The sequence below is a fragment of the Crinia signifera genome, chromosome 3 (assembly GCF_055691185.1).
Source record: "Crinia signifera chromosome 3, ASM5569118v1, whole genome shotgun sequence".
In the NCBI taxonomy this organism is placed as follows: domain Eukaryota; kingdom Metazoa; phylum Chordata; class Amphibia; order Anura; family Myobatrachidae; genus Crinia; species Crinia signifera.
Window position 1 is genome coordinate 224,037,313 of NC_139219.1, and position 27,002 is coordinate 224,064,314.

Consider the following 27,002-nt stretch of genomic DNA (forward strand, 5'->3'; position numbering starts at 1 on the left):
ATGCTAGGTCGGGCTGTGCTGCGCCGCTATCGCATAGCACACAGAGCTGACAGCCCACACACAGAGCGAGCTGTCAGCTCTGTGTGCTAAGCGAGCAGACCGCACCAGTGTTCTCCGGTGGGAGAACCCTGCCGATGCCGAGATTGATGGACACTGTCCATAAATCTCGGCCAGCGATAAAGACGCGCGGGGACGCGCATTGCTGCCGATATAGTCCCCACACACACACCGAGCTGAGGGCATTTTCTAAGCGACTTTGCCAAACTAAGCAAAATCACTTAGAAAATGCCTTAATATCGGCATGTGTATAGGCCGTATAATTTTGCAGCTGATCATTCCTCTCCTGCTGTACTCAAACATTGAACAACATCTGAGAACCAGGTTATTTCAACTTAAACACTGTCTGACCATGTCTAGGAATAACAGCCCTTTCAGGTCCAACATCTAGTCAGGCTCAGCAGCCCTAGCGCTAGTAGCAGATCCAATGGTTTGCCACTTTAAAATAAGAACATTAACATCATTCAATATGCACTGTAGACCATTTTTTCATTAAAAAATAATACAATTAATTTAAACATTTGGACTGCAAAAGGTTAATGCCAGGAGCTTATGCGATTAAAATTCTTGGTCAAATTGCAATAATGACCATTGAGAATCTATATACTGAATTGTGGCAGTTTTAAAATCATTGTACAATGAAAATCCACAGCGAAATGTTGCTAGCCAAACTAGGACAGTTGGCAATCATTTACAAGGCATGCTTGGACCCGATTACATTTTGCCATATGAATTTAATACACAACATTGAAGAAAAAACATGGACCATTCGGGTGACCACAGAAACAACAACCTCGTTTTCACTAGGATGATCTATAGACCACCAGAACAGGGAGAGGAATTGGACAGGTAACTATTACAGGTCATCACTAGAATGGATTTTAAAGGAGAGGTCATAACCATGTAAGAATTTAATTTACCGGGTAAACTGTAAGGTATGTATTGCAATTTCCACTAGAAGTGGCCATTATCTAAATTCCTTGCAGAGAGCATCCCTCAAGCAATTGATGAATGAACCCACTCACAAAATTTTTTATTTTAGACTTGGTACAAATTGTGGCAGTTGTAAATGTATATGAGAACCAACAGATGTAGCGTATATAGACTTAAAGGCTTTTGAGACTACTAAACGAACTAGAAAGCTTGGGAGTATACTCTGACTGTCGAATGAATAAGATTTTACTTGCAGGACATGAAACCTACTGTAGTTGTTGTAAATAGAGTATATTGACAGGAGGAGAATGTTACCAGTAACTCAGGGCCAGATTAAACCTTGGATGTGCGATACACTTTAGATAGGGGGGCTTTTTGTCCCTCCTGGTATGGGTCATGTGATTGTGCATGTCTCACATGTCCTCTGCCTCCTCCGCTCTCTTCCTCCGCCACTGCCAAGCTACTCCAGAGGCCGGTGGAGCTCCGTGGATGGGAGATCAGAGCTCCACATGTATGCGACCATCCCCGCCCTCCATCGGAAATCCCGGAACACCTCCTTCTGCACAGAAGACAATTGAACCACTGACTATTTGCATCAGATTTGCTAGCATACTTATCCCCTCAGGTGGAAGGGGATTGGTTGGGCAAATATGCTGGAAACAGGCTTGAGAGAATTGGCTGGAAATAGCCACGCCTAGGTCAGATTGTGGAGGGAAAGTATGTATGTTGTTTATATTATGGCTGCAGCGGAGTTCGCCATGGCTTTGGGGGCCACAGCGGACATAACACTTCGACTGGAAGAACAGGGGAGATATCCTGAGCGACCAGCATGTTAGCAGTGTTGCGTGAGTGGATACAGAAGGAGACGCTGTGCAGACCATCATAGAATACAGGCCCAGAATGCTGAAACATTCTGAGAAGGCATGTGAAAGGTAAAAATTAGTGTTTAGTTACCCAGATCATTACAGATATCCTTACATAGACCTAAAGAAAGAATAGGCTGATGTTTCCAAAAAGATAAATGGTAACACTAGATTAGCCAAGAGATTCTAATCTGTTGTTAGATGATTCTATGCAAGTATAGTAGTCTTTAGTCTCCTATTTTAGCTGCTTGCTGTGTAAATGCTACAAACAAGACTATAGCAATTCATGTACCAATCAGATGTTTCAATTCTGATCTCTGCATTGGATCCAGTAAAACAACCTCATTTAAATATATCTGATGTAATGCACATTTTACTTGGATGGCATCCGTATCATTCAGAACTCAGATGGTCTTTCCTGATTTAGAATAAAATTGTATAATATATCTACAAGCGGCGGCCTGATGTAATATTGGTGGTTGTTGTTTTGAGACTTGATCTGAGAGCCGCTCACAGAAAATCTGAGTTATTTTCAAACTGAGGGGAGTGAGAGAACACAAGTTTCTTTCTGCAGTGTCACACAGCTGTTTACTGGTACAGTGCTACTACTCGGGATCTGCCAGAACCCAAGGAAAATTCACACTTGGCAGATGGAAGCAACTTCCTCCGCTGTCAACAGGCACAGAGCAGCCCTGGATGTTATTTTATATGTGTATGGGAGTTTGTGCTGATATTTGAAGAAGTGATTGCGCAGAAATTCAAGCCAGGAAAAGAAGAGTAATGTAGCCGTTACTGTTGATGTAAGAAAAAATGCTTATATTATGTCAACATTAAATAATAAAGTATGTTACTTTAGGATCCAAAACCAGTAATGAGAGCTGAGTGGGTTAATACTGAAGGTCAATAACAAAATGTGATGTTTATGCTTTTAAATTAGGCCGCCAAAAAAATAAACCTGCTACATCTTCCAATGCATTCAAACAAATTGTGTCCTAATAGCGTATCAATCAATTATTATACCACACAAAATAAAGTAGCCTACTTTGCTTGACCGACATGTTTAGTCCCTATGACTGGTCAGCTTATTCGATCAACATATTGTAAACTCACTTAAAGTAAGTACCAAGCCGTTTGATTCTATAAGCAAATTTGAATCGAAAACCTGTCCAAATCTAAGCCTGTGTACACCCCTTTAGCAACATTTATGTCACGTTACATTATATGTGCTGAATGTGTCAATTCAACTTTGGTTGTCTAATTTTGTGTACTTATAAATGTGTACCCTGCAACAATTTAGATCTTTAAATAGAAATATCTTTTGTGTGTAGATTTTTATTTTATATGACTTAAGCTGTTTGAGGTAATAGAACAGTACTATGTACCCATTGTATTTGTACAAAGTACCCATAGGGGGTGCGTGTACAGTGTCAGAGGTTGTGAAATCCTGCTGTATTTACTTAAAACAGTGACGGTAAGACCAAATTCCAATGTATACTATTTAATTTCAAAATTGCTTTGACATCACTTGTCAGTTTCCGTGAATTCAATCTTTAGCCAGGAGAATGTAAGCCAGTCACTCATTCCGCTTCTCTCTTGCAATATCTTAGGATAGGTGGCATATTACATTGTAAGGTATACATGATTCCTTACATTTCAAATTGGCAAAAGCATCATGTGCATGAGGTATTTTCAAGCATTTAGCAACAAAATTACAGAAGACCCTACATACTATAAATGGCTAAAACACTAACTTAAGCATAAATACATCAAATACTATTAAATTCAATCCAAAAACCAAATGAAAATAATTTTAAATAATTGTTGAGTTTTCCACTCAACTCGGGGACACTATTTTCTTGACCCTCCCAGCCATTCCGGGAGGGTAGGTAAGTATGTACTGCTGTTTCTCGCCAAAATTAAACTTTAAATTCAGTTTTCGTGTCCATTGAAATAAAATGTATGAAATTTTAAAGTGGAGACTAGCTTTTTGCAATATGATGCTTGAATCCAGGTAATTCTTTTTCCCACTCACACAGCTGTAGGAACCCTGAGGGAGCTTTTGGTAAGGACCAATCCCACTAATTTGCTTCAACCACAGAAAATGCCTGATCACTGTATCTCCCATCTGGAGAAAATGAAAGGCTCCTGCCTTCAGATTTGGTTGTCAGCTTAACAGCAAATGGCACGCATTCCAATTGTGTCTAGCAGTCTTTGCATGCAACCCATTTTTTGGGGGAGTTCATACCATGCAAGTACGGTGCCAGCGCATGTTTCTGGGCACTGCGCTTGTGCCAAACGACCCACGATTGTTTGCATTCATGGGTAAGATAACCCAGGACTCATCTGTACCTGACAATGCTTGAATTTATTGTAGTAAAACACTGCAGAAAATAAGAGTACTGTCATTCAACCCAGCTACTGTACTTCCAGAAATGCTCACTACCTGTCACTCACTCTGTGAATAAATCCTCACTTGGTCTGTCATTGCTTATCAATTGCTGCACATGTGCAAGTTAGAGAGAGTTGCCTGCACAGTTCAAAACACATTACTTATAGCTGGAAAGATTAGTATTGAAACTAGACCTGTTTAACCGAGAGGCCTATATACAGTAGTGCCTATATAATTTTTTTACTTTGGTTTGTGGGCATTTTCCTCATCACTTTTCCTCTCCTACCTGTATTTGTCCATGTACTATGTTTGAAGCGTGTGTAAAGAGAACAGCCTGTAGCCATCAGATGACAGATGATGTGGTATTCCATATATGTGAAAGAGACATGGAGGTGAGCAGCAGGCTATAGACAGAGAAAGCAGGAGCAGAATCATGACAGAGGGTTCCTGTCAAAGTGATTATGGACAATGTGAAATATACCTCCAACATGAAAAAAAATGTGCAAATTAGTGACAAGTAGAAATACAAAAATCAATATTACTGTAATTTTTAGCTATAGCTATCTTCTACTTCAGTGTGATTTGGAAACCAGTCACTGACTAGTAATATTTATATGCGGTATTCAATCTTGGATTCTGACGGTTGGAATGTTCCATCAGTCGGAATCCTGGCCCATTTTCACTCTGCTCATGTTCCCCCTGTTGGGTGGCAAAGTGGGCGTGTCTGCAAAAACTTCTGTTGATTGTCAAGAAACGGCGATGAATTCGACAATCCGTGGGCATTTCCGACAAAACAGAGCCGACTTCTTTTAAAATCGGATCTGTTTTGCCAAAATCCGCCTTCAATGCTGTCGATAATGGCAGCATTGAATAAGTGGCGGCAATTTCCTGTGTTGGTCAAGGTTTCTGCACATAGGGGGTTAAACTACTTAATAACACAAAGTATACTCTAATCCTAATTGCTGAATATAAATATCTCTCTTAATCTAAGTTAAGCACATAACTGCTTTTGTTAAACATCCTTGTATACACTTAAGCAGCTAACCCATGGGGTGCGCGCTTTGTGTCCCTATGCCTACGTCCGTGAATGAAGAAATATGCAGACTTTGTAAGCACCGTCAGAAAGCATTTTAAGTCATGTGCAGAATTTGGCACCTTCTTTCAAGCAGTTTAGTTATTTTATGTTTAAGATGTATTTTGGCTGTGACTTGCAGGAAAATTAATCACTACCCAACGGCAAGTAGAATAAAGTTTGGTATTTTACACTCTATTAACCATGAAGAAAACAGGTGATCAGAAACTTTTTTCTTTCTTGCCTCCCTTCCAGCAAGCGTATGGAGATTTCAGTAATTCCAGGAACGTTTCATCTTCAGCTAGAGGGGGGGGGGGGGAGGGGGGGGCGGCCTTTAATAGGATTCTGCCTCTGTCTGGCAGTACTGCACTGCTAAAGTCTATAAATAAAAATCTAACCCTGTACAGAATAAATTGATATAACTTCTCAGAATAGCCATAAATCTGAGTACTTTTGGTACTTTCATTACTTTCCACAGATGTTTTGTAATTTGATTATGGATGAGATCCAGGATAAAGTATTTATATTCACTCTATTTTTAGATTCTCTTGTCGCAACGGCTGGAATGTATATTTTGGCTGGAAAGCTAGTCCAAATGTCACAGGAAACAAAAATGTGGTAGATCTAGCTCACACAATAATACTCTTCCTGTGATATATCAATCAACGAGTAATTATGGTGAATCCCCCTAAGCATTACTGAAATGTTTTATTTATTAGAAAACTTGTGTAGTTTCACGCGCCCGATATATCGAATGCGATATCGGCCGATATATCGATGCGATCCAAAGCAATTTTTGACCTGTTCATAACCCCACTATCCACTACGCATGGAGTTGATTTTATATAGCGTGTCCCCTCGCAGGGCTCGCTGCGCTCGCCACACTATATAAAATCAACTCCATATTTTAATGGCTATTGTTACTTAAATTCCACCAGTGGCAGAAGTGCCACCGCTGCATGGTACAGATGTGACTGGTGAAGCCTCCACTGCCTGTTCTCACTGTGATGAATAGAGCAAGTGCTGTCGAGCTAAAAATATTTTCTTTTCATTTTTTTTTTCCCATCTCTGTTTACATAGCAAATGTTCTTTTAGGCAAAGACTTGTGGCATCATACTGCTGAACAAGGACTGTTTTAATGCTCACTTGTGGAACCCATGCTAAATCTGCATTGGGATCTGGAACATTTTAATGTGTTTTCCAACTGACTTTGTCGTTTCATTTCTGTGCCATGCTGGAATGGTTTCTGGTCAGCAACTTGTCTTGTTCGCCTTTGCAAAGTTTCTATTCTGGGTTCCACACCATTCCTTCCTACTCTTCACAGTGTAATCTGACAAGAGAGTGTTAATCTCCACATTTTGTATGTATGCCAAAGCAGACATATGCAGTGTTTACTAATTGACAAGATAAGTGACACAGGTCGCTTTGCTTATACCACAAATTCATAATATGTTATTAAATTATAGTGTGCTGTGGTATATATAGAATAAGCAAAGTGTACTCTTTACTGTATAATATAAGGATATTACACCATGAAAACACTAAGGGGCTCTTATCGCCAAATATGCATTTCTCTCTTGATTGGGGATGTGGCATGTGATTGGGATAAGTCCGCTACGGCGTCACTATGCAGGTTGACAAAAATTAGGTCGACAACTAAAGGTAGACTAGGCTTAGGTCGACACATGAAATAGATCAACATGGCTAAGGTCGACAATGGGATGGTCAACATGACTTTTTTAGGTTTTTCCCCCAAAATCAGACAGTATTTCGTACCCTACCATCCACTAGCGGTGGAGAGAGAATATAATAGTGTGCCTGAAGCATGCCGAGCACTGATGCAGTGTTCATGTCATCGTACGTTGAAATTCGTGTTAAAAAAACATGAAAAACTCATGTCAACCTTTTTTCTGTTTAACAAATGCTAGTATCGAAATTCCAAACCTGTTGACCTTAGCCGTCAACCTATTTTATGTGTTGACCCAAGCCCTGTCAACCTTTAGTGGTCAACCTAAGGTAAATTAACCTTCATAATGTCGACCCTATAACCCATACCCATGTCATGTGTATGGCCCCACGATAGTAATGTGTAAGATTTTAGGGTACCCTTTCAGATGAACTGCTTTAAAGCTGTTGACTGAGGATTTTAAATATTGATGACGTAGAAAGCAGCGAGTCTTCTAATAGAAATCTTAATACATACAGCATCTCTAATACAATTACGCTTGTAAGCCAGACAGCTATGTAAAGCATATCACTGCGGAATCAACGGGGAAAGAATCATCTGACACAGGTCCACCGTGCTGCATACTATGGTACTGTAGAAAATGCATCTACATGGATGAGGTGTCTGAAGGAAACCATACCACAAATGTAGTCTTCTGAAGTATGCAAACAATACTTTGATTAGCTTGAAACTTTGAAAGATAGGGCATTGTGCTGTATTGTCTGCAACCACTATCCTTGTCAATTTGGCTTGTGTCTTTAATGAAAGAATATATGATGCTTTAGAATTGTGTAGCAGATAATGGTAGAGGAAATATTGTTTGGTCATATGGAATAATTTATTAAGCTATGTGCAGTATAAACATATTCTAGTAGCTAATAAACATATTCTAGTAAATAATAGCAGTCAGCGAATATTACAGCTGAAATTGGCATAAGTACTGTATACCCCAAGTTCAAGCATGGAGAACTCAAATAACTTGATTCAGGTATTGAAATGTATTTCAGTTAACCCAGGCTATGTTTGAGGTCTACACATTGAATTTCAATATTATTATAAAGTGAATATACTTTTGAGAGTGGGAAAATCATACAAAAACTCTATGGGGCATATTTATTAAAGCTACACTAAGTAGACAAAAGTGATTGGACGCTGGCAGCAAATAGCGAAGCAAGACTTTATTTACATCAGCACTCTTTAGGTTCATCATGTGCAGTGATTACCGCAGACACACTTCTTGGCAATCTGTCCACAAGCTTCTGGACAGCAGCAGGTGGTATGTTTTGTCATTCCAAGTAATGACCAACTGTGACACTGAAGAAGGTTGAGTTGGCCTAGAACACACCCATCACTGCAATTCGTCCCAGAAGATCATGACTCTGAGCTAGCCATTTCATCTGGGTTAACCAAATTTTCGGCAAACCAGCTGAAACAGCCTTCAGCATAACTCCTCTACCTCCATGCTTTACTGCAGCTTCTGTATCTCCTTGCAATACCCAAACCAAAACATGTCAATCTGATCTGAAAAGTTTTATACCTTCATGAACACATTTCTGCTGTAGGAGCTTGCTCGGGGGTGACCAGTCACTTTTGTCTAAATAGGACAGTATTCAAATAGCGGCCGTCACCTATTCAATGCTGCCATTTCTGACAGCATTGAAGGCAGCTTACAACAAAACAGATCAGACTTAAACACAAGATCGGTTTTGTAGGAAACGCCCACAGATTGTCAAATTTGCGGCCGTTTTTCGACAATCTGAAGCCATTTTCACTGACCTGCCCATTTTCTGACACTCGACAGCCCAAACATTGCTTTCTGGCTGTTGAATTAGTCGAGCTGAGTGAAAAAGGACAGATTCCAACTGTTGGGACGTTCCGACAGTCGGAATCTTGGATTGAATACCCCTCATAGTGTATTAAAAACTATTTCTATGGCTATCAGCAATTATCACTGATAAGGCATGCAATGCGATACGATGTGTACTTTAAAAGTACAGAATGGACGCCCAGAACGGAGCGTGTACGGCAGGCATGTACAAACTGTGGCCCTCCAGCTGTTGTGAAACTACACATCCCATCATGCCTTGCCATAGTTTTAGTATTCCCTATAGCAAAACTGTGCCGAGGCATGATGGGACTTGTAGTTTCACAATAGCCGGAGGGCCATAGTTTAGACATGCCTGGTGTATGGGCTCCTTTAGTAGTATTGCTGGAAAGGTACCCACAATTTTGCTTTCATTATGCTGTTTGCTTTACAGCTCTTTAAATACTCCCTTGAAGCATACTTTGACCAGGGGTGCAACTGTGGGTGTGTATGTGTGAATAAAAAGTTTCCTAGTGCAAAGAAATGGGTTTCCAAAATAAACAGGCAGAACATGTCACTTTAGTCCAAATCAAATGCAACATAAAGTAACGTTATCTGAGGTGATGTTTTGGTCCTTCACAATGTTTACATTGTAGTCCCTTACACCAGTCATAGTATATTATGGTAGAACACAATGTTAAGTCATATTTTACATATACCTACAGCATAATGGTCTTAAATCAATAGCATAAAAAAATGTTCTGTACTACTATGTCCTCACTAGCTGTCAGTATGCCATATGGCACAAGATGCTTAGTGGGGAGTAGCATGCGGTATGTTTCTTTACATTTTGCATCTTAGTCACTTGGCTTGTATCAAAGACAGTAAGCTGTGACTAATGGCATGGAAAATGGTTTTACACTTGTGCAAAGTAGCTCTTCTTTTATACGGGTTAAGACACTGTTGTACACATTGATCAGTGTAATGTAGTTACGTATCGGAGTTTTATATTTGCAATGTAAATAATTCATATATTCTAAAGTCGCTATCATGCACGCACACAATGGATTGTTTGTCAGTTGCCAATTAACCTACTGTTGTGTTTGGACTGTAGGAGGATACAGGCAGACTTTTATAAAGACTATGCAGATATGGGTATGACATACAAGCTGAATTCTTGGGGCCAAATGTAATAGTGTGCGAGTTATGAAAATGTGCACGTTTAATGCTAAATAGCATCCGAGAACATGCAAACTTTCACATTCAAATATTTTCCCATTCGGGGGATCACCAGTGACAGTCTGATGATTGATCTGGAGGGAACTGAGCAATGATATCTATGGGCCTTCCCGCAGTATTCTTTTGCTCACTAGGTCAGCATGGATGGGGTAATGGTTAGCATTACTGCCTCACAGCACTGAGGTCATGGGTTCCATTCCCACCATGTCTCGAACTGTGTGGAGCTTGTATATTCTTCCCGTACTTGCATGGGTTTCCTCCGGGTACTCCAGTTACCTCCCATAATCCAAACATATACTGGTAGGCTAATTGGTTCCCTACAAATTAACCCTAGAATGTCTGAGTGCATGTACATGTGATAGGAAATATAGATTGTAAGCTCCACTGGGGCAGGGACTGATGAGAATGCTCAAATATTCCCTGTAAAGCGCTGCGGAATATGTATGCGCTATAAGAAACTGTTAATAAATAAATATATAGGTGCCTCTGCAGGGCCACAAGAGCCTGCAATCCATTGATGGTGCCTCTACAATGGGAAAACTGTCCTGTGGGGTGGGCGTCTGTGGCACTGGTTGGCAAAGGAGAAAAGTTCCACAGGAAAGATGGTGGTATCCTCCTTCTCTATCCTCCTTTCTGGCAACTCACCTGGAAGTCATTCCCCTCTCAATTTTTCAAATTAGCACTCACCGTAAAAAAGCTCTCTCCTCTTTTCAAACAACACCTACTGCCTTTCAAAGGAGAAAGTGGAGGATTCAGGGTTTATACAGGGTATTTGATGCTTAAATCAGGGGACTTTTGGTGGTCAACGGGTGACTTTCTTTTACACTGTGCAACTCCCAACGAAACTTGCATTCAGGTTGGTCTAAAAACTCTGTTGCTTTCTGCAAAAATGCTCCAGTGGGTTTTGTTTGGGACTGAAAACTCGGTCTATTACATTGGCGGGGTTGCGGGATAAACTTGAGCTTTTTAATGTCCTAGTTAGTGAGAGTTTATCTCACACTTAAACTCTGACCCAATTCCTTTTGAACGCCAAAGGTTCCAGCAATCTGGTTTCGTCAGTGGAATTACAGGTTGTGTATCCCTTATCCAAAACGCTCGGGACCAGAAGCATTTTGGATAACGGATTCTTCCTTAATAGGAATATCTTTACATTTCTATGCGGTATCTTGCATTTATGTTGTATAAACACATGAAATACACACAAATAAATTTTCCTGGTGCATAAAACAAGGTTTCATAACATGAAACAAAGTTTGTGTACTATCTCAGGCACTGAATTTGAATGCCAAGCAATTATTTTCTTGCACATATTTAGTGCTAGTCATGTATAATGTCCCCAGTAGTGCCAGTTACAGATGTCCCTAGTAGTGTAGTTACATATCATTCCTCAGTAGTGCCATTTACAGTACTCCTTTTTGAAAAAAAAAAAGACCATTCCGGAACGTTTTGTTTATATTATAGTTTGTCACATTTGGATAGAAAAAAATAATTTTGTTCTACTTATAAAAGACCCTAGAAGTAAATGATGCAGACAGAAAAATAAATAAGTTTTATATTACATTTACATAAAAATACTTAAAAAAATATATATATATATATTTTTATAAATATTTTGAAATATGTATTTATCACTGCATCAATACATGCAGTATGTAGCTCAATAAAGATAAATACAGATGGAGCGGGAGACATCTTTGGCCGGCGCTCGCCAGACCCCTTGCACTGGCGAGCGCCGGTGATAGAGACTGGGACGCGCGTGCGTCTCAGTTTCCCGTCGGCGGGGGGGGGACAGGAACCCTGTCCGTCTCCACTTCAGGGAGACGGACAGGGTTGGGGGGGTGCGTCAAGGCGGAGAGGACCCGGGGCGACCATCGGTGAAGCTGCGGGGACCCGGGGGGAGCCCTGTTGTAAGGGGACGCGCGCATCTCGTGCGCGCATGTCCCCTTACAGTGGCTGGCGAAGGATGGCGACTCTTCCGCCATCCCCTGCAAAGATGTCTCCCACTCCATCTGTAGTAGTAATTCCTTGTTCTACTCTCGTGTGTGATCAGTCTTCATGGCCTTATTCTTACGACACTTCAGTCCCAATTGGTGTTCATCTATTATTAACAAAACCGTTCATTTTAGACTGGGATTGATTGGATCAGTGCTAGGCACTGTACTTTTGTCCTGATTTTTCATGTCTAAAGGTTGGGTGGTATACATTGTTGACTTTTTACCCTGAGGGACAGTAAGTGTTACATCAGTGGAGCAGGACTGATTACACCTTAAACTGACTACACATGGGAATTAGCTGTTATCCCTTTTCTGAAAATATACATCTATTTATTAAGATATTTAAAGGTTTTCTGAGAAAAACGTCATGTTATGCTAAAGTATTTAGTATATTTCTCGTGACCAAAGGAACGTTGTAACTTTGGCTTCAAGCAGGGACATCTGTATTTAGTGTGGCCTAATGCATGCTTGGTGATCATTTTTTCAAGAATACTTTTGAAGATAACTGTGAACATTTTGTTTTTAAGTACACTCTGTGCTGGAATGAAACCAAAGGGTGTTTAGTGTTTCCACACAAGGCAGAGATGTCCTCAGTGCATAAAAAGGAGAGCTACTGGGGTTTTCTGTCAGTCTGATAGCTGCCTACCTGCATGATCCTCACAGCTGGGAGGCAGCTCACATTCTGCTTGGTATGCTCCCATTCTAGAGAGAATGTTCTATCACTAGAATTTCATGAGTTACTACAAGGGACTAGTATCATAATATTACTTAAAGAACTATACCTTTGCAGAAAAGTTAATATTACGCTGCCATTATTCTGGCCTGTATGACTCCAGGAACACACACTGAAATAGAAATACAGGACTACTTGGATAAAATCCTTATGCCATTCTTATCAGAAGAGGATGCACAAATATTAGAAGCACCATGTACAAGGGAGGAAGTGGGGATGGCCATCTCCTCTCTTCCAGCCTCTAAGGCGCTTGGGAGGATGGAATCCCCTCTGAAGTCTATAAAAGATTTGGTGACTTCTTTATCCCATATTTGACAGATCTGTTGAATTCACTGCTAGAATGGGTTCTCTCCCTCTTACTATGTTGGATGCTTTGATCATTCTGAAATTAAAAATAGGCAAGGTTCTTGTCTCCCCAGACTCATACAGGCCTATTTCTCTGTTAAATACAGACGTAAGAATACTAGCCAGGATGATGGCCACAAGGTTAAATAATGTAATAGTGACCATAATTCGACCAGGCCAGGCCAGGTTCATGCCAGGCAGATCTACAACCCAAAACTTGCGACAATTATATTGCCATTTACAGAGGGGTCAGAGCCTAAAGACAGAAGCCATGGTAATGTCTTTCAACATGGCCAAGGCCTTTGATACAGTCGAGTTATCTCTAGGCAGTGCTACGGAAACTCGCGTTTGGTCCCCATTTTATTAAATGGCTTAAGATGCTATATACCGCTCCAGTGGCAAGAGTATCAATAAACAGATACTTATCAACTCCATTTAAACTGAAAAGGGGTATTCGGCAATGGTGTCCTCTGTTGTCCCCGGCCCTATTTTCAAAGGCAATAGAGCCGTTAATATGTCCAATACATACAGATTCTGAGGCAAGGAGAGAGATTGTGGATGTTCTAGCACTATATGCAGATGATAGGCTGCTCTTCCTGCAAGACGCAAGGAAACCCCTCCAGCTATGTTGGACATAGTTAACCGTTTTGGCACTTTTTCAGGTTTACACATAAACTAGGATAAATTAAGTAAACTCCCTAATCTCAGGTTACATGCCCGAGGAACAGCAAGTTACATTTCCTTTAAAATGGACTCCTGAGTTCAAATATTTAGGCGTATGGATAACTCCCTCTGCTCAGAGGTATGTGGAACTGAATGTAGATCCAGTTACAGCAGAATTCAAAGAGCGTATGCATGTATGGAAAAAATGACCAATGACAGTTACTGGGCGTAGTATGTTCAAAATGATAATAAAACTGAAATATTTATATATCTGGCAAAATTCACCCATATACATTCCTAAAAGAGTGTTTACAGCCATAGAGAATATCCTGATTTATATTGTAAGATAAATCATACACTAATAGCAATTAAAATGCTATATAATACCAAAGAACAGGGGGGACTGGCTCTTCCAAGTCTTAGGAATTACTATATTGTATCCAACATTTAGTAGGCTGGGTCACTAGTACAATTGACCCAATGTTACAAGCATACTTTAAAGAACAGGTAGGCTTCTGGGACTCCCAACTGTTATTTCTTTTATCTGGAATTTCTGCATAGAATTTACCTCCCATCTTTCTCCAGGCATTATTAATATGGAGATATCTACATGTTATATGGAAATGGTCAGAGGTAAAAATTAAATCTCCCCTATGGCACAATAAAAAATATCCTGAATTAGAGAAGTTATCTACGGACAATATTTGGTATCAAAAATATATTATTAGTATAGGGCTATTATATTATCATTTAGGCAGCTGCCACTTTCATTTAGTATACAAACAAGCATTTGTTCAGATATTTACAATAAGTCATGCTTATTCAAAGTTAATTTGGCTGCCTTATTATAGAGCAGGGGGAGTCTTGTTGGACTGCTCACCAGGGTACAGTTTTTATGTAATGGATGGGTTCTTAACTGTTTTGCTCTGGGACCCCGTCAGACAATAAAAATTATTACAGGACCCCAGTAAGTTACTTCTGAATGGCCGCAACATGAGTTGTAAATGGTGACCGCACCAACGGCCCGATCCCTCAGTCAGTCTCCTACCGGCGGGACACTCCATCATACCCGCAACATCCAGGACCGTTGTTTCACGGCAGCACAGGTGAGAGACGTGCTCTCCGTGTACATACCCATCAACCATCCATTACATAAAAACTGTACCCTGGTGAGCAATCCAACTCATAAAATACTCCCCGTTGTGAATGCCGTGGTCCGGCATCACTATGGGTGTGCTCGGCAATATAATTGACCCCACGAAATCACTTATATATGACAAGTCCTTATGTTTACAACACATCTTTTGAAATAGTGTGGGTTTTTTAGCTGGAATACGGACAAAGTGCAATACAATTTTTACAAAAAGCTCTATTGATATATTTTAATATACAGTATGTGTGCACTCTATTGGATACAGATTTAATACAGTATCTGTACAAACACATACTTATAGAGAACTGCTGCTTGTGGTCAGTATATATATTTACATAAAAAACCATATCAATAAATGTATATGTGGTACATTAACGCCCAGTCGGCCACTAGTTTCTAGTGGCTCAATATAAGGAGGAATAAATGAAATGGTATATGACACACCCACTAACCGGTACTCATACACAACGGTGTTATTTATGAACGGAAGGCTATCCGAAAAGAACTGTGTATAATATGTACAACATTGAACACTGAAATTAAGATTAGGCATAAGTACTGTTGATGACCTGTTTACTGTATATTTTTTCCTTTCTTTCAGTGTCCTGTTTTTGCTTTATTGTATGTATTGTGATGTAGGTCTTTGTATTTTGTATGGAAATACAAATAAAGAATATTGAATTAAAAAAATTATATTATTATGCTGCCAGCTCCTTTTTGCCGTTCCACTTTTATTTTACTACTAGTGCCCTTTTTTCTAAGTTAAGATTTTGTTGCACATAAATACTTCTATATAATAATTGATACTAAATCCAATGACATTATCCCGAACTTCCATACCAAAGCTCAATACACATTAGTCAATCGCTACCGATATTGGTCGCGGCGGGACTCTGGCATCACAATCGCATACACATTTGCTGATGGGGTGTGGGGGGGGGGGGGGGCTTATCCATTCCCAATTAGTCAATGTGGATGGTAAAGGCATCGGGCCAGAAGCATGGTGAGTTAAATGGTAAACTTATTGGGGGTCCACGTGATCAGGTGTCAACATTGACCATGAAAAACTCATGTCAGCCTTTTCATGTGTTGACCTTTACCATCTCGACCTTTTGGTTTTGTCTACCGCATGTGTATGCCAAACTAATATACCACACCTTTGCAGTCGTGAGCATGTTACTGACCATGTAACAAATATAACTCAATAGGATGGGATATTGCGAATCTGTATAAACAAATGTATCCATTGATGATCCACTGTAGTATATTTAAGCGGTCAAACCACTGTAATTTTTTTCCTTTTTTTTCAAACAAATGAACACGGTCAACCTGTGTTTTTCTTGCTGATACCTGTATGAGATCAGGTGAGGTTGCTGGAGTATGCTGTACCGGCACCATACTTTTAGTATAAATTAAAACTCTTGTATTTCATCCAGAAACACGAAGAAATTAGTAAAACAGAACTTTAAAAAAAAAAATAATAAACTGAACACCAGTAGTATAGGGCAAATATATAGTAATGTACAGTTTAAGTCATTTAGGCAGCTGCAGATTTCATTAAACATACGAACAAGCATTTTTTCTGATATTTACAATAAGACATGTAGCTTTTTGATGTTCAGGATTCTGTTGCCCCTTCATATCGAGGCCCAATATGTTTCATGCCCTGCGTAGCATTTACTATATCACAGTACTTCTGCTTTGGTACCTGAAAAGTACCTTTATAATTATGCTAATTGCTGGGACACTTGCTTACAGCACAATGATATGGGTGCAGTGCTATATTAATGTGTGTGCATATCAGCCAGTTTTGTTAAGTTTTGTGTTCTTTGTTTTGCAGCACACTCTGGAACAGTGCAATGTCTGTTCCAAGCCAATCATGGAGCGGATACTGAGAGCTACTGGGAAAGCATATCACCCTCAGTGCTTCATCTGCGTAGTGTGCTTCCGCAGCCTGGATGGAATCCCCTTCACCGTGGATGCTTCCGGCCACATTCATTGCATTGAGGATTTCCACAAGTATGCTTTATCTTTTCATCACAGTATATCTGTCTTTTTTTTAGAATTATACTAATTAGTGTTCATTAATCTATCATGGTGGAAGTCCTACTCAATGAGATCCAGCACATTGATCTTAGTCTTATTTGTATGGGAAAAAAAAAAAGTCAAATAGTTACTATGGAGTCCTTAAGAGAACTGGACTTATAAAATATATATAAAATTTGGTTTACATAGTTTACACATGACTCCACACGTAACCCTGCCGAGTGGGGAAGCACCTCAATATTCCTTGTTTATGCTCATGTACTTTGCAATAGGCCCGAATAGAAGTAATTACTACATGTATAGGGTCAAGGTGCCCACACACGCACCGATCCCGGCGTGCGTTGTGGGCTTAACTAGCACACCTAGCATCGCATCGTATGCCTTGTGCATACGATGTGCATACGATGCGATGCTATGCTAGAAAAAGCTAGTACAAAAAGTATGTGCAGCACATACTTTTTGTACTGTGCGATGGGGTGCCGCGGGAGCGCGCACCCCATCGTATAGCATTGCACCGCCGGGATCGGTGCGTGTGTGGGCACCTTTACTGTTGTACTCTGTTGTTTTTCTTGTGCATACAAGATTTAAGTGATACTAAGACCTAGTAAGTGTAGCACAGAGTTTCTGTGGCTGTTATTGCACATTACACCCCTCAGTTACTACAGGAGATCAATACTGACATCTGTACGTTTATATCTCGTTGGCCTGTCTTCATATTCAAGGGAATATTTAATTAGCGGGCTCTGACAGAAATGGCTTAAGACTGCTCCCGAAAACTATCTTCACAAACTGACATTATATAGTTGAACAAAGCTCTCTTACACAAACCAGACATCTTTCTCATATTTATAATGCAATGACAAGGATGAATCCTAATGAGCAAGACTGCACAGTATGGCTGCTTCATGGAACGCCTGTAAGGCGCTGAGCCAAAATAGTACATGTTCCTGGCACATCATTCTGGAAGAACTACTGCTGCAGCTTGTCAGGCTGTGTAACATTTGCAGACTCTGTAGTCACACACTTTTTTGTGCTATACAGTATAAATGTTGAAATGAAGCATTGGAAATATCTGTGAGTCGCTTGTAGCCAGTGATGCAATACATGTTTGTCATCGGAGACTTTTACAAACAATAATTTAGAAGAACAGTAGGTCCCTTACCTCCCTCAACCATAATGACATTTATAAATGTCATTGCTTGTGCTTCCGCAAGCATCAACTTTACTTGGTTGTCCACTGATGGTACAGGCAAGTTTGATTTTGAAAAAAAATACTCCTGTAATCTCTCAACCCTCAACACCCAGCCAAGAATGGATGCTTCATATCACATACAGACTGTGTTCATGCTGAGCAGATCTGCAGGCCTGTCACTTGTCTATCTGTGAAGTTCTAGGCAACATGGCAGCCTCCAGGACTATGAGAGCGTGAACAACTTAATTAGCACATTATGAGCAAATTGCTTTTTCACCTCTGTATTAAACAACCTCTGATAACCTTTTTAATTACTCTAATTTTTAATTTTCTAGAGTATATAATGTGTACTATATCTTGGCTATAATTAGGTCTACATCTTACAAAAATTATCCAACCAATATCTAAAACGAATGTACTTCAGTGCAAGAGAGTTTGACATATTGGAAAAATAGAACGTTTTATTTCTTTTTTTTCTTCCTGACCGTTGGTACAGTGTAGTGCAAATCTTATACGTATGTTAAATATCTATGCAGGTCAACTCTGCAGTTCTGTGGGAGCAGGAATGTATTTATTGTCAATATATTACAGGGGGGGCAGCTATTTCTTATGCCACGCAATGTTTATATTATTGAAGGTTTCTTATATACCCCCTAGGGTTTATGGTAAACAGTATTTGCTCAATACTTCTCTATGAGCAGCGGGATTGTACCAATCACCATGTATTTCACTTGTGACGATTGGCGTGGCAACATCTGTAGTATGTTGGTACACTCAATTGACCTTAATGGCTTAATTTTGACTTAAGGGCCATACACACTGGGCGGCCATGCCCAGCGTGTATGGACAGCGATGATGGCATTCATCACTGGGGGGAAAGTCGCTCAGTACATACACACTGAGAGTCTTTCCCCCTGCCCGGCGCCGACGGATGGGGGAGGACGGCTTTGCATAGCACAGTTCTATGCAAAGCCGTCCTCAAAGCCACTCATCTGCTGGTTATACCTGGTATAACCAGCAGATGAGCGCCTTTCCCGGCGATGATGCGGGAGCGCGCAGTAGCGCTCATCGCTGGGGCATACACACTGGGTGGCTTTGAGCTGAAAGCCGCTCAAACCTGCTGTTTTGAGCGACTTTCAGCTCAGTCGCCCAGTGTGTATGGGCCTTTACATGTACTACTATTTTTTTTTCTTCTGCTATTCTCCCTTCCCCAAGGGAAGTACATAATCCTATATGAAAGCAGAACAAAAAGGGGCCGCAGATAGTGCAGTATCGTTCTTTAAATATATTGCTTATTTCAGTGTCACAGAGGCATATATGACAAGCTCTCTCAAATCTTGCCTCTTGATTTGTGTGTTTGTGTGGCTTTTTTCAATAAAATGCTTAATTTTTGCAAAACAATGCAAAGAGGATGCACAAGTTAAATGATATGCAGCATGCCTATGGTCTGCATGGGACCGCTGCTGTATCTGCCTATAAAATGCTACACTACAGTGTTTTTCTAGAGAACACTTTGACGTTCTGTTTTGTATGCAGATACAGGCATGATCACAGAATATAGTCATGTTGCATATCATTTTAATCAGTAGAAGCTGCTTATGTGTAAGTCACTTAATGAATGACCTCTCCCACTGTGTGCCTTGTTGATGTAAAATGTATGAGGACACATCTGTAAACACAGACACTACTGCTGTAATAGCAGTGGGAGACTCCCAGCCACTTGAGCCTCTCTCTGCTACTGCAGATGGCCCACGGGATCTGACAATCTATGCCACAAGATAACATATACATATAATATATGGCTAAAAGTGAAACGCATTTGGAAAAGCTGCTAGGAGAGAGCGTGATGAGGACATCGCAACACTGTTAGAGGGCACAGGGAACGTGTCTAGTGGAGAAAGCCAGGTAGAGCCAGATGTGTGTTTAGAGACTCCCACGGATGCTGTAACTAGACACGAGAGCGCTTGTGTCCCATGTGGCTATTTGTCAAGGGGATGTTTGATTAGACTTATACCATACTATCCCTTTAATCAGGGACACTCATGAATTATACTTCTACACTGCACTTTTCCTGGGTGGAGCCATTTCAACTGACAAATTCTGGGTTGATGTGTGTTCATTTAAAAAAAACAGTATTTTGGCATTAGTGGAAAAGGGGTATTATTTACTGGACTTCAGTAACCTTATTAAAGTTGGTACTGGTACAGTTGATGAGCCAAGAGATTGATTAAATCAAGTTGCATTTTAGGTTTCTCGTCCTTTTTAAAAGCTTGACCTGCTTTATAAAGACAACTTCCTGTTCCTATATATATGCAAGTTAATGTGATAAAGCCTACACCTTTGTATTGAACAATTTAGGATTCCAGCTTTGTTTGTTTTTTTGCGAGCAAGTTGTATTTCTTACTTAGATAAGTGAACAACATCTTTATTTTGTGGACAGGGAAATGAAAACTCTCTCCCTAATCCCCCTAATCCCTGAATGGTGTGTTTAAATCCTGGTTTAGCACGATAAGAATTTCCTAAAACTGACTTTCTCTCTTGATCCCTCTCTTTATTTAAATGTCCTCAAATCCTGAGGTCTCAAAGGATGTGTCTACTATGTTATTTTGTATACTGTTGCCAATACATCTATTTTCTTACGGTTCAGTAAGTCACAATTTGTATAAAGAGTAAGTGGTTCGATGCAAACAGATATACAGTAAATGCTATTTGTATACAGTATATATACGATATATAGACACCATTAGAAAAAAGAAATACGAGTTGTCCTATATTCACTGCAGATTGTTGTGCCCTTGGAAAATATATGGTCGTATTTTGACCTATATGGTTATTATGTGCTCAAATTTTGAGATTTTAAAGAAGTGAGATTGGTTATTCTGAAACTAATATATGCATATAGCAGGGTTACAGCAATGCATAGGAGTATTTTGGAAGAACAGGCTATTCTACTGCAGGATGTGTAAGAACAGTAACATTAAAAATTATTTGAATAAATGTAGTAATTCAGAGGTTCCCAAACTCCACCATTATGATCCAAGTTTTATAGCTGTCCAGTATGTTCAAATTGACTTGGTTACAGTCACCTGTGCTCAAGCATGGATTTCTTTAAAACCTGGACTGTAATGGCGTTTGGGAAACTGATGGTCTGTATTTATTACAAATCACACTTCAAATTCTAAAGCAGTTTCTGATATATAAAAACATTTACAAGTTTATAATAGACTATAGTGATTTTCTGGCTCATGGCACATCAAACAAGATTTTGAAATTGCCAAGGTAGACTATCAAACCTCCATGTGCAGAAACACACACACACATTTGCCCAGACTTGAAAAAAATTTTTTTTACAATGCCAAAAATACTGTAGAACACAAAAATAAAACATTGGCCCCCAGTTGAACACAGTAAAGTACAGTACAGAGTCATCTGCTTGCAGAACACAGGAGAGACCTTATCCCTACTTTCCAAGTCCACTACAGCGGGACTTCACAGCTGCAACAAAAAAGGGACAGGGCCGCAGATGAGGGGGCATCAGATATAGGGAGCAGGGTTGAGTGCCATGACCTCAATTTGCATAATTTTAGGGGTCGCTGCCCACTCCCCGTACTGACTTAGCGATCACCGGCGGTGTTCGCAGGAGAAAAGAACAGGTCTCCTGGAGCTTCAGCCAAATATATTGTGTGCCCCAGGCCTATCATCAGGTGATAATAAATGTATGTGTTGTACGATGTATAAGCTCATTTTAATACAATAAAATGACGAGGGCATGTCGATATTGAAGTTCTATCTGGATAGCGCTGTACATGTGTTTACAATATATAACTTATTTCTTCCTGTTATTTTAGGAAGTTTGCCCCAAGATGCTCAGTATGTAAGGAACCGATAATGCCTGCCCCTGGCCAGGAGGAGACTGTTCGGATTGTAGCTTTGGACCGTGATTTCCATGTGCAGTGTTACCGCTGTGAGGTATGCTTTCAGAGGATGAAATCTGCTGAGTTCTCTCTACATTTTCACACATCTGGAACAGAATTAGCAATAATATGTAACTTTGCTTTACAGGACTGTGGAAGCCTTCTTTCGGAAGGGGAGAATCAAGGCTGCTACCCGCTGGACGGACACATCCTGTGCAAGTCCTGTAACTCTGCTCGTATCCAGGCTCTCACTGCCAAGTCCAGCACCGACCTGTGAATGAATAGCACCTTCTCATGAATGTTAGGATCGTCCTTACTGCTTTTTCATTGCTCCTTTCAACCCAATCAGCACCTGACTAATGGTCAGATGGATTTAGGAACCAGGCCTACTGTATGTAAGGACTCCCCTTTCAGCGGCACTTTGACTGGGGGCTTCACATTTCTAGTTATTTCACTAGCTCTTCCTTTACAGCACGAAACATTGTATTTTTCTTCAATTTCAGAGGAATTTGTAATCCTACTTTTTTCATATATCCTTGATCCGATAGGGTTAAATGTAAGCGCATTATGACCATGAAAGCAGCAGCTTATAAAATATATTTTTTAAAGTTAATAAATGAACAATGAATTTTCATTTTTGGCAAATAAAGGCCTTGTTTACTGACACGGTGAGTAAGTAAGCCCATCTCACTGTGATAGCTAGTATAGGGGCCGTATGGAAATATCTGCAGAGCACATATATGTATGAACATATATATATTTGATCCCCACTTATTTTGCCTATATTTAGAACCAGTTTTGTTTACGTTGAGAGAAGTGGTTCTGTTTGTCGTTCACTCATATTTTTATTCTACGCCTTTGCTTTATCTTCTTAGCACACACTTTGGTGGCTGCGGGTGATGCCATTTTCTGTTTCTAAGCGGATATATTGCGCTTTATCGGTGGTACGTAGTTATGAATATGCAGACGCTCCTCTCTTCCCAGGTAATATCATGCGTCACCCAGTTTGAACTTGACAATAGAAAACTATTTGTGTTCCGACTGTACTTTCCAGATATATGCAAGCTTGCAAGGTGCCTTATAACTAAATAGTGTTCAGGTCAGAATACTTAAACCAGGATCCAAGTAGGTACTGTAAACATCATTCTGGGAAGACATTAATAGATTGCAGCTTTTGGATATAGAATAGGGTCAAAATGCAGTGCATTAATGAGCCCAATCCTGCAGCTGATCTTTAGTATTTAATTTTAGGTTAAATTTCTTAAATGGATATAAAGGGATTTTCCCAAATCCCCTCCCCCCACCCCAAAGAATAAAGTTGTGATTGCCATTGGAGCTGTAGGTTACGTGCACATATTCAGTCATTCCTTTGCTTTCTTTCCAGCTGGGTTTAATGCTATAAAATTTAAAATGCTTTTAAAAGCAGACCATAAATAAACAAGTGTCTGCAGCCACTTTGCCTTATCCAAATGTGTTTCCTAGACTTGGGAGATTTATAGTTTATTGTAAGCGCCATGTAAGCTCCTGTAACAATGAGCTATGGATAGGAGAGATGCATGTTTGTTTCCTTATAAAGAGAAGTATAATATATACATATATTTTTCTATAAGAGCTTACTTGAAAAGTGAGTTATTCTATATTATACTGTGTCTTTGTCCAGTGGTTATATCAAATTTCCATATATATTTACAAAAGTGTGAACTGAAAATACTCTTTTGCAGCTGTGTAGTGAATTTAAAAAGGACTTATCTGGTTTGTCAAAAAAGGATGTTTTCCCATAATGCCTTTTGTGCTAAGTATGCAGAATTACTGTCCAAGTAATACATGCTTTATATGCAAGCCATGCTTTGCAAGCCCATCTTCAGTGTATTCCTGCTCACTCCCAGACAGATCTTCCTTTAGCCTCTGTCCACTCACAAGTGGAGCCAGTACATATTTACATATAGAATCTGCTATTACCCTATAGTATTCTATGCAGGGTAAGTTTGGAGGGAGGGCATTCTACAATCAAAATCTGTCCAGTTCTCTTTACAAAACACATTCCTAGGAGCAGGCTTGTGTGTTTGATCATGTTGTCAGTGTTTGAATGACTTCTTAATGAATGTAAGCTACAGTCTCACATCTTACTTTTATGGACATTGCACTGAAGGTCGACACAAGCATTAGGTCATTCAAAAGGTCGACATGAATTTCATTTATTTATTTTTTGGGCAGACGTGCTGACAGGCGGTATTTTATGCCCTACCATCCACTAGGATGCATGGCGAGCTCACCGAGCCATGCAAGGTGACGCGGTACACTTAGATGATGACCATATCAACATTCGGGACAAAAAAAGTGAAAACCCCATGTTGACCTTTTGACTGCCGACCTAATGCTTGTGTAAACCTTCCAAATATGTTGACCTTAGGCATGTCCTATTTCATGTGTCGATCTTCAGTGGTCGGCACGATGACCCATACCCGCTTGTTCTGTGGAAGTGCTTACACTGCTTCTACAGTCCCCATTGCCAACAAGGTATAGCATAAAGGCCACAGTGTCCCAAAAGGAGCTCTACCATATGCATGTGGTATTTTAGGTTCTCTTTACAACTGATTAGGGAAACATAAAACCATAAGTACAACACACCAGATTGCTGTATTTACAACCAAGACCAATCAATCTAGATAAGTTTGTTTTTAATTTTGTACAATTACTGTATGTAGAGATGTGATCTGAAAGTATGTCTCCAGCTGGTGCAAAATTTTATGCAATCACCTGAAAATATTCTTCTCATTATTACCCAAAACATCAGAAAATGGAAAAAAGGTTACACCAGGAGATTCATATACAGTGGAAGATTAAATAAATACTACTTTGCAACCGTAATTGCTTTGCAGTATAAACACGTTATTTGTGCAAGTAAAAACTCTGTCTATTCTGTTAACCAATCCGATAAAAAAAAAAAAAAAAACTGTCTGAAAATTTCCTTTCGGTTTATGTAGTTTGTAGTGAGTGGATTGGTTACATTTCAAAGATCAGCTCGAACCATGAAAATGGATACTCCCTAATGCTTATAGACAACTTAACAATCTTCTGTGTGTTCTTCTGTCACCCATAATGCATAGTTGCCAAATGTACAAATTGGTTGACTTGATATCACAAAATAGAATGTCAACCTTTTTAACGGTTCACAAAATAAGGCAACCCTAAGGTATATTATAATGAATAGAAGAAATGTAAATGAAAAACCGCTGAAATCCCTGATACTTAATTACATATTCAGAGAATGACCCAAATCAATAATAAAATAAAAAAAATAAAACCATGTTCTAGCTGCAGAATAAGGTACTGTACTGTATTCTCTTCCCAGTTTTCTCCAAAAATCTGTATACTGTACATTATGTATGAATGTGCCGATAAACTTGGGATAACCTATAAACATTGGATAATAACTATGTGCCTGTTTATTAAACTTGAATTAACTTCATTGTAGTACTTTTAAGTAAGTAAAAACTATTTTAGAACGAGTCCATGCAAGCTCTTGGCTACTTGATCCTGTGAATGTGCCACTACATTGTAAACATAGGTTTCATTGTTTCTAAGCATATCTGTTTCAAAAATGTTGCATTACCTTTCTTTGGTTTATTATTAATGTTAGGTTGTGGAGAACCCCAGTATAATTTTGAGTAACTTTCCACACCAGAACCACAATAGTGCTGAGCAATCATTACAACAGTACAATAATGCAACATTTATAAAACCTTGTTTATAATGTTCTGCCATTTTGTAAGTGTCACTAAACAGAAACCTGCCTTTAAATAACTTCCTGGTTGGGGATCTGAGTTGTTTCATTCGCTGATCAAGTGATTGGTGTGTGGCATAGTACAGGCCTGTTGCTGTTAATTTTACAGCAATGGCACTTGTGCTCTTAATTATCCTTAAAAAAAATGCACTTAAACTCAGTATATTTGTTAGGAGCAATGCATTTGTATCATTGGAGGTACATTTTATATTTGTGAAAATTACATTTTGTGATGCTCTCTGTTCATTTGTAGCACATACTGTAACCTCATACCTGCTGGGATCTATCAGACATTTTTGGGCAGTTAGTTTTTTCTCTCAATTAACCTGCATCTGCCAAACTGATCTGGATTCACATTGTCCTCTAGCATTTCCAGCAGCCAACAGGTGTGCCATTCATACGTTTCAGCTGCTAAGATTGATATTTGTTCAGTACTTATACTGTACCATCATGTTTTAATTTTGTAGTATTGCTTAAGATAATTCTAATTCCACTACTGTGTGTTTATAATAACTAGAATCACTGTCAAGACACTTTTTATTGTCTGTGTCTGATAAACCACTTTTGACTGTTTACAGTGTATTCCATTGTCAGGTGTCTCATTTCACATGAAATGTAAATGCCCACTCTCTAAACACAGACGTGGGCAACCATTGGCTTGCTAGTTGTTGTAAGAGCTAGCCAGCATGCTTCGACCTCTAGTTCCACGACAAGTGTCAAGCACACGTTCCTGACCTCTGCTCTGCCACAGCACTGAAGGTACAAAAGCAAGGATTATTTGCACACCAGAAACCTCATTGTAGGGTAATTAACCCAAAGAAAACTAACACCAAAGATAGAGGAAAACATTTTTCTTCTACGATCCCATGGCAGCCTTAACATTGGGATTCCATCCCTCCTCCTCGTAATTAGACAGGTTACTTTTTTCCCAGGGACCTCCCCTTCCTGTATAAATCCCTGCTCCTCCCAGACCCTGGTGTCTTTTTTTCCTGTCTCCTTGTGTAGTTAGAGGCAGGAGTGGTTACTTTATTTTGGGCTCACTTCATAGATACAGGGGGTCACTATGGGGAAGAGCAACATGGAAGCGTGGCTCTA

At 39.7% G+C, this 27,002-nt stretch overlaps 1 protein-coding gene across 7 annotated transcripts in view; it reads left to right on the forward strand.

The window, feature by feature from the left end:
• Nucleotides 1-26,800, forward strand: part of LPP (LIM domain containing preferred translocation partner in lipoma) — a 306,990-nt gene extending 280,190 nt beyond the window's left edge. For 6 of the 7 annotated variants that reach the window (XM_083177528.1, XM_083177530.1, XM_083177527.1 and 3 more), the window contains 3 exons: nucleotides 16,812-16,990; nucleotides 22,058-22,178; nucleotides 22,272-22,409. In XM_083177528.1, the coding sequence (XP_083033654.1) occupies nucleotides 16,812-16,990; nucleotides 22,058-22,178; nucleotides 22,272-22,400 (429 nt within the window). In that variant the 3' untranslated portion in view covers nucleotides 22,401-22,409. Of the gene's footprint in view, nucleotides 1-16,811; nucleotides 16,991-22,057; nucleotides 22,179-22,271 lie in introns of all 7 variants that reach the window. The other variant, XM_083177533.1, reaches the window with a different exon arrangement.
• The last annotated feature ends 202 nt before the right edge of the window (nucleotides 26,801-27,002 follow it).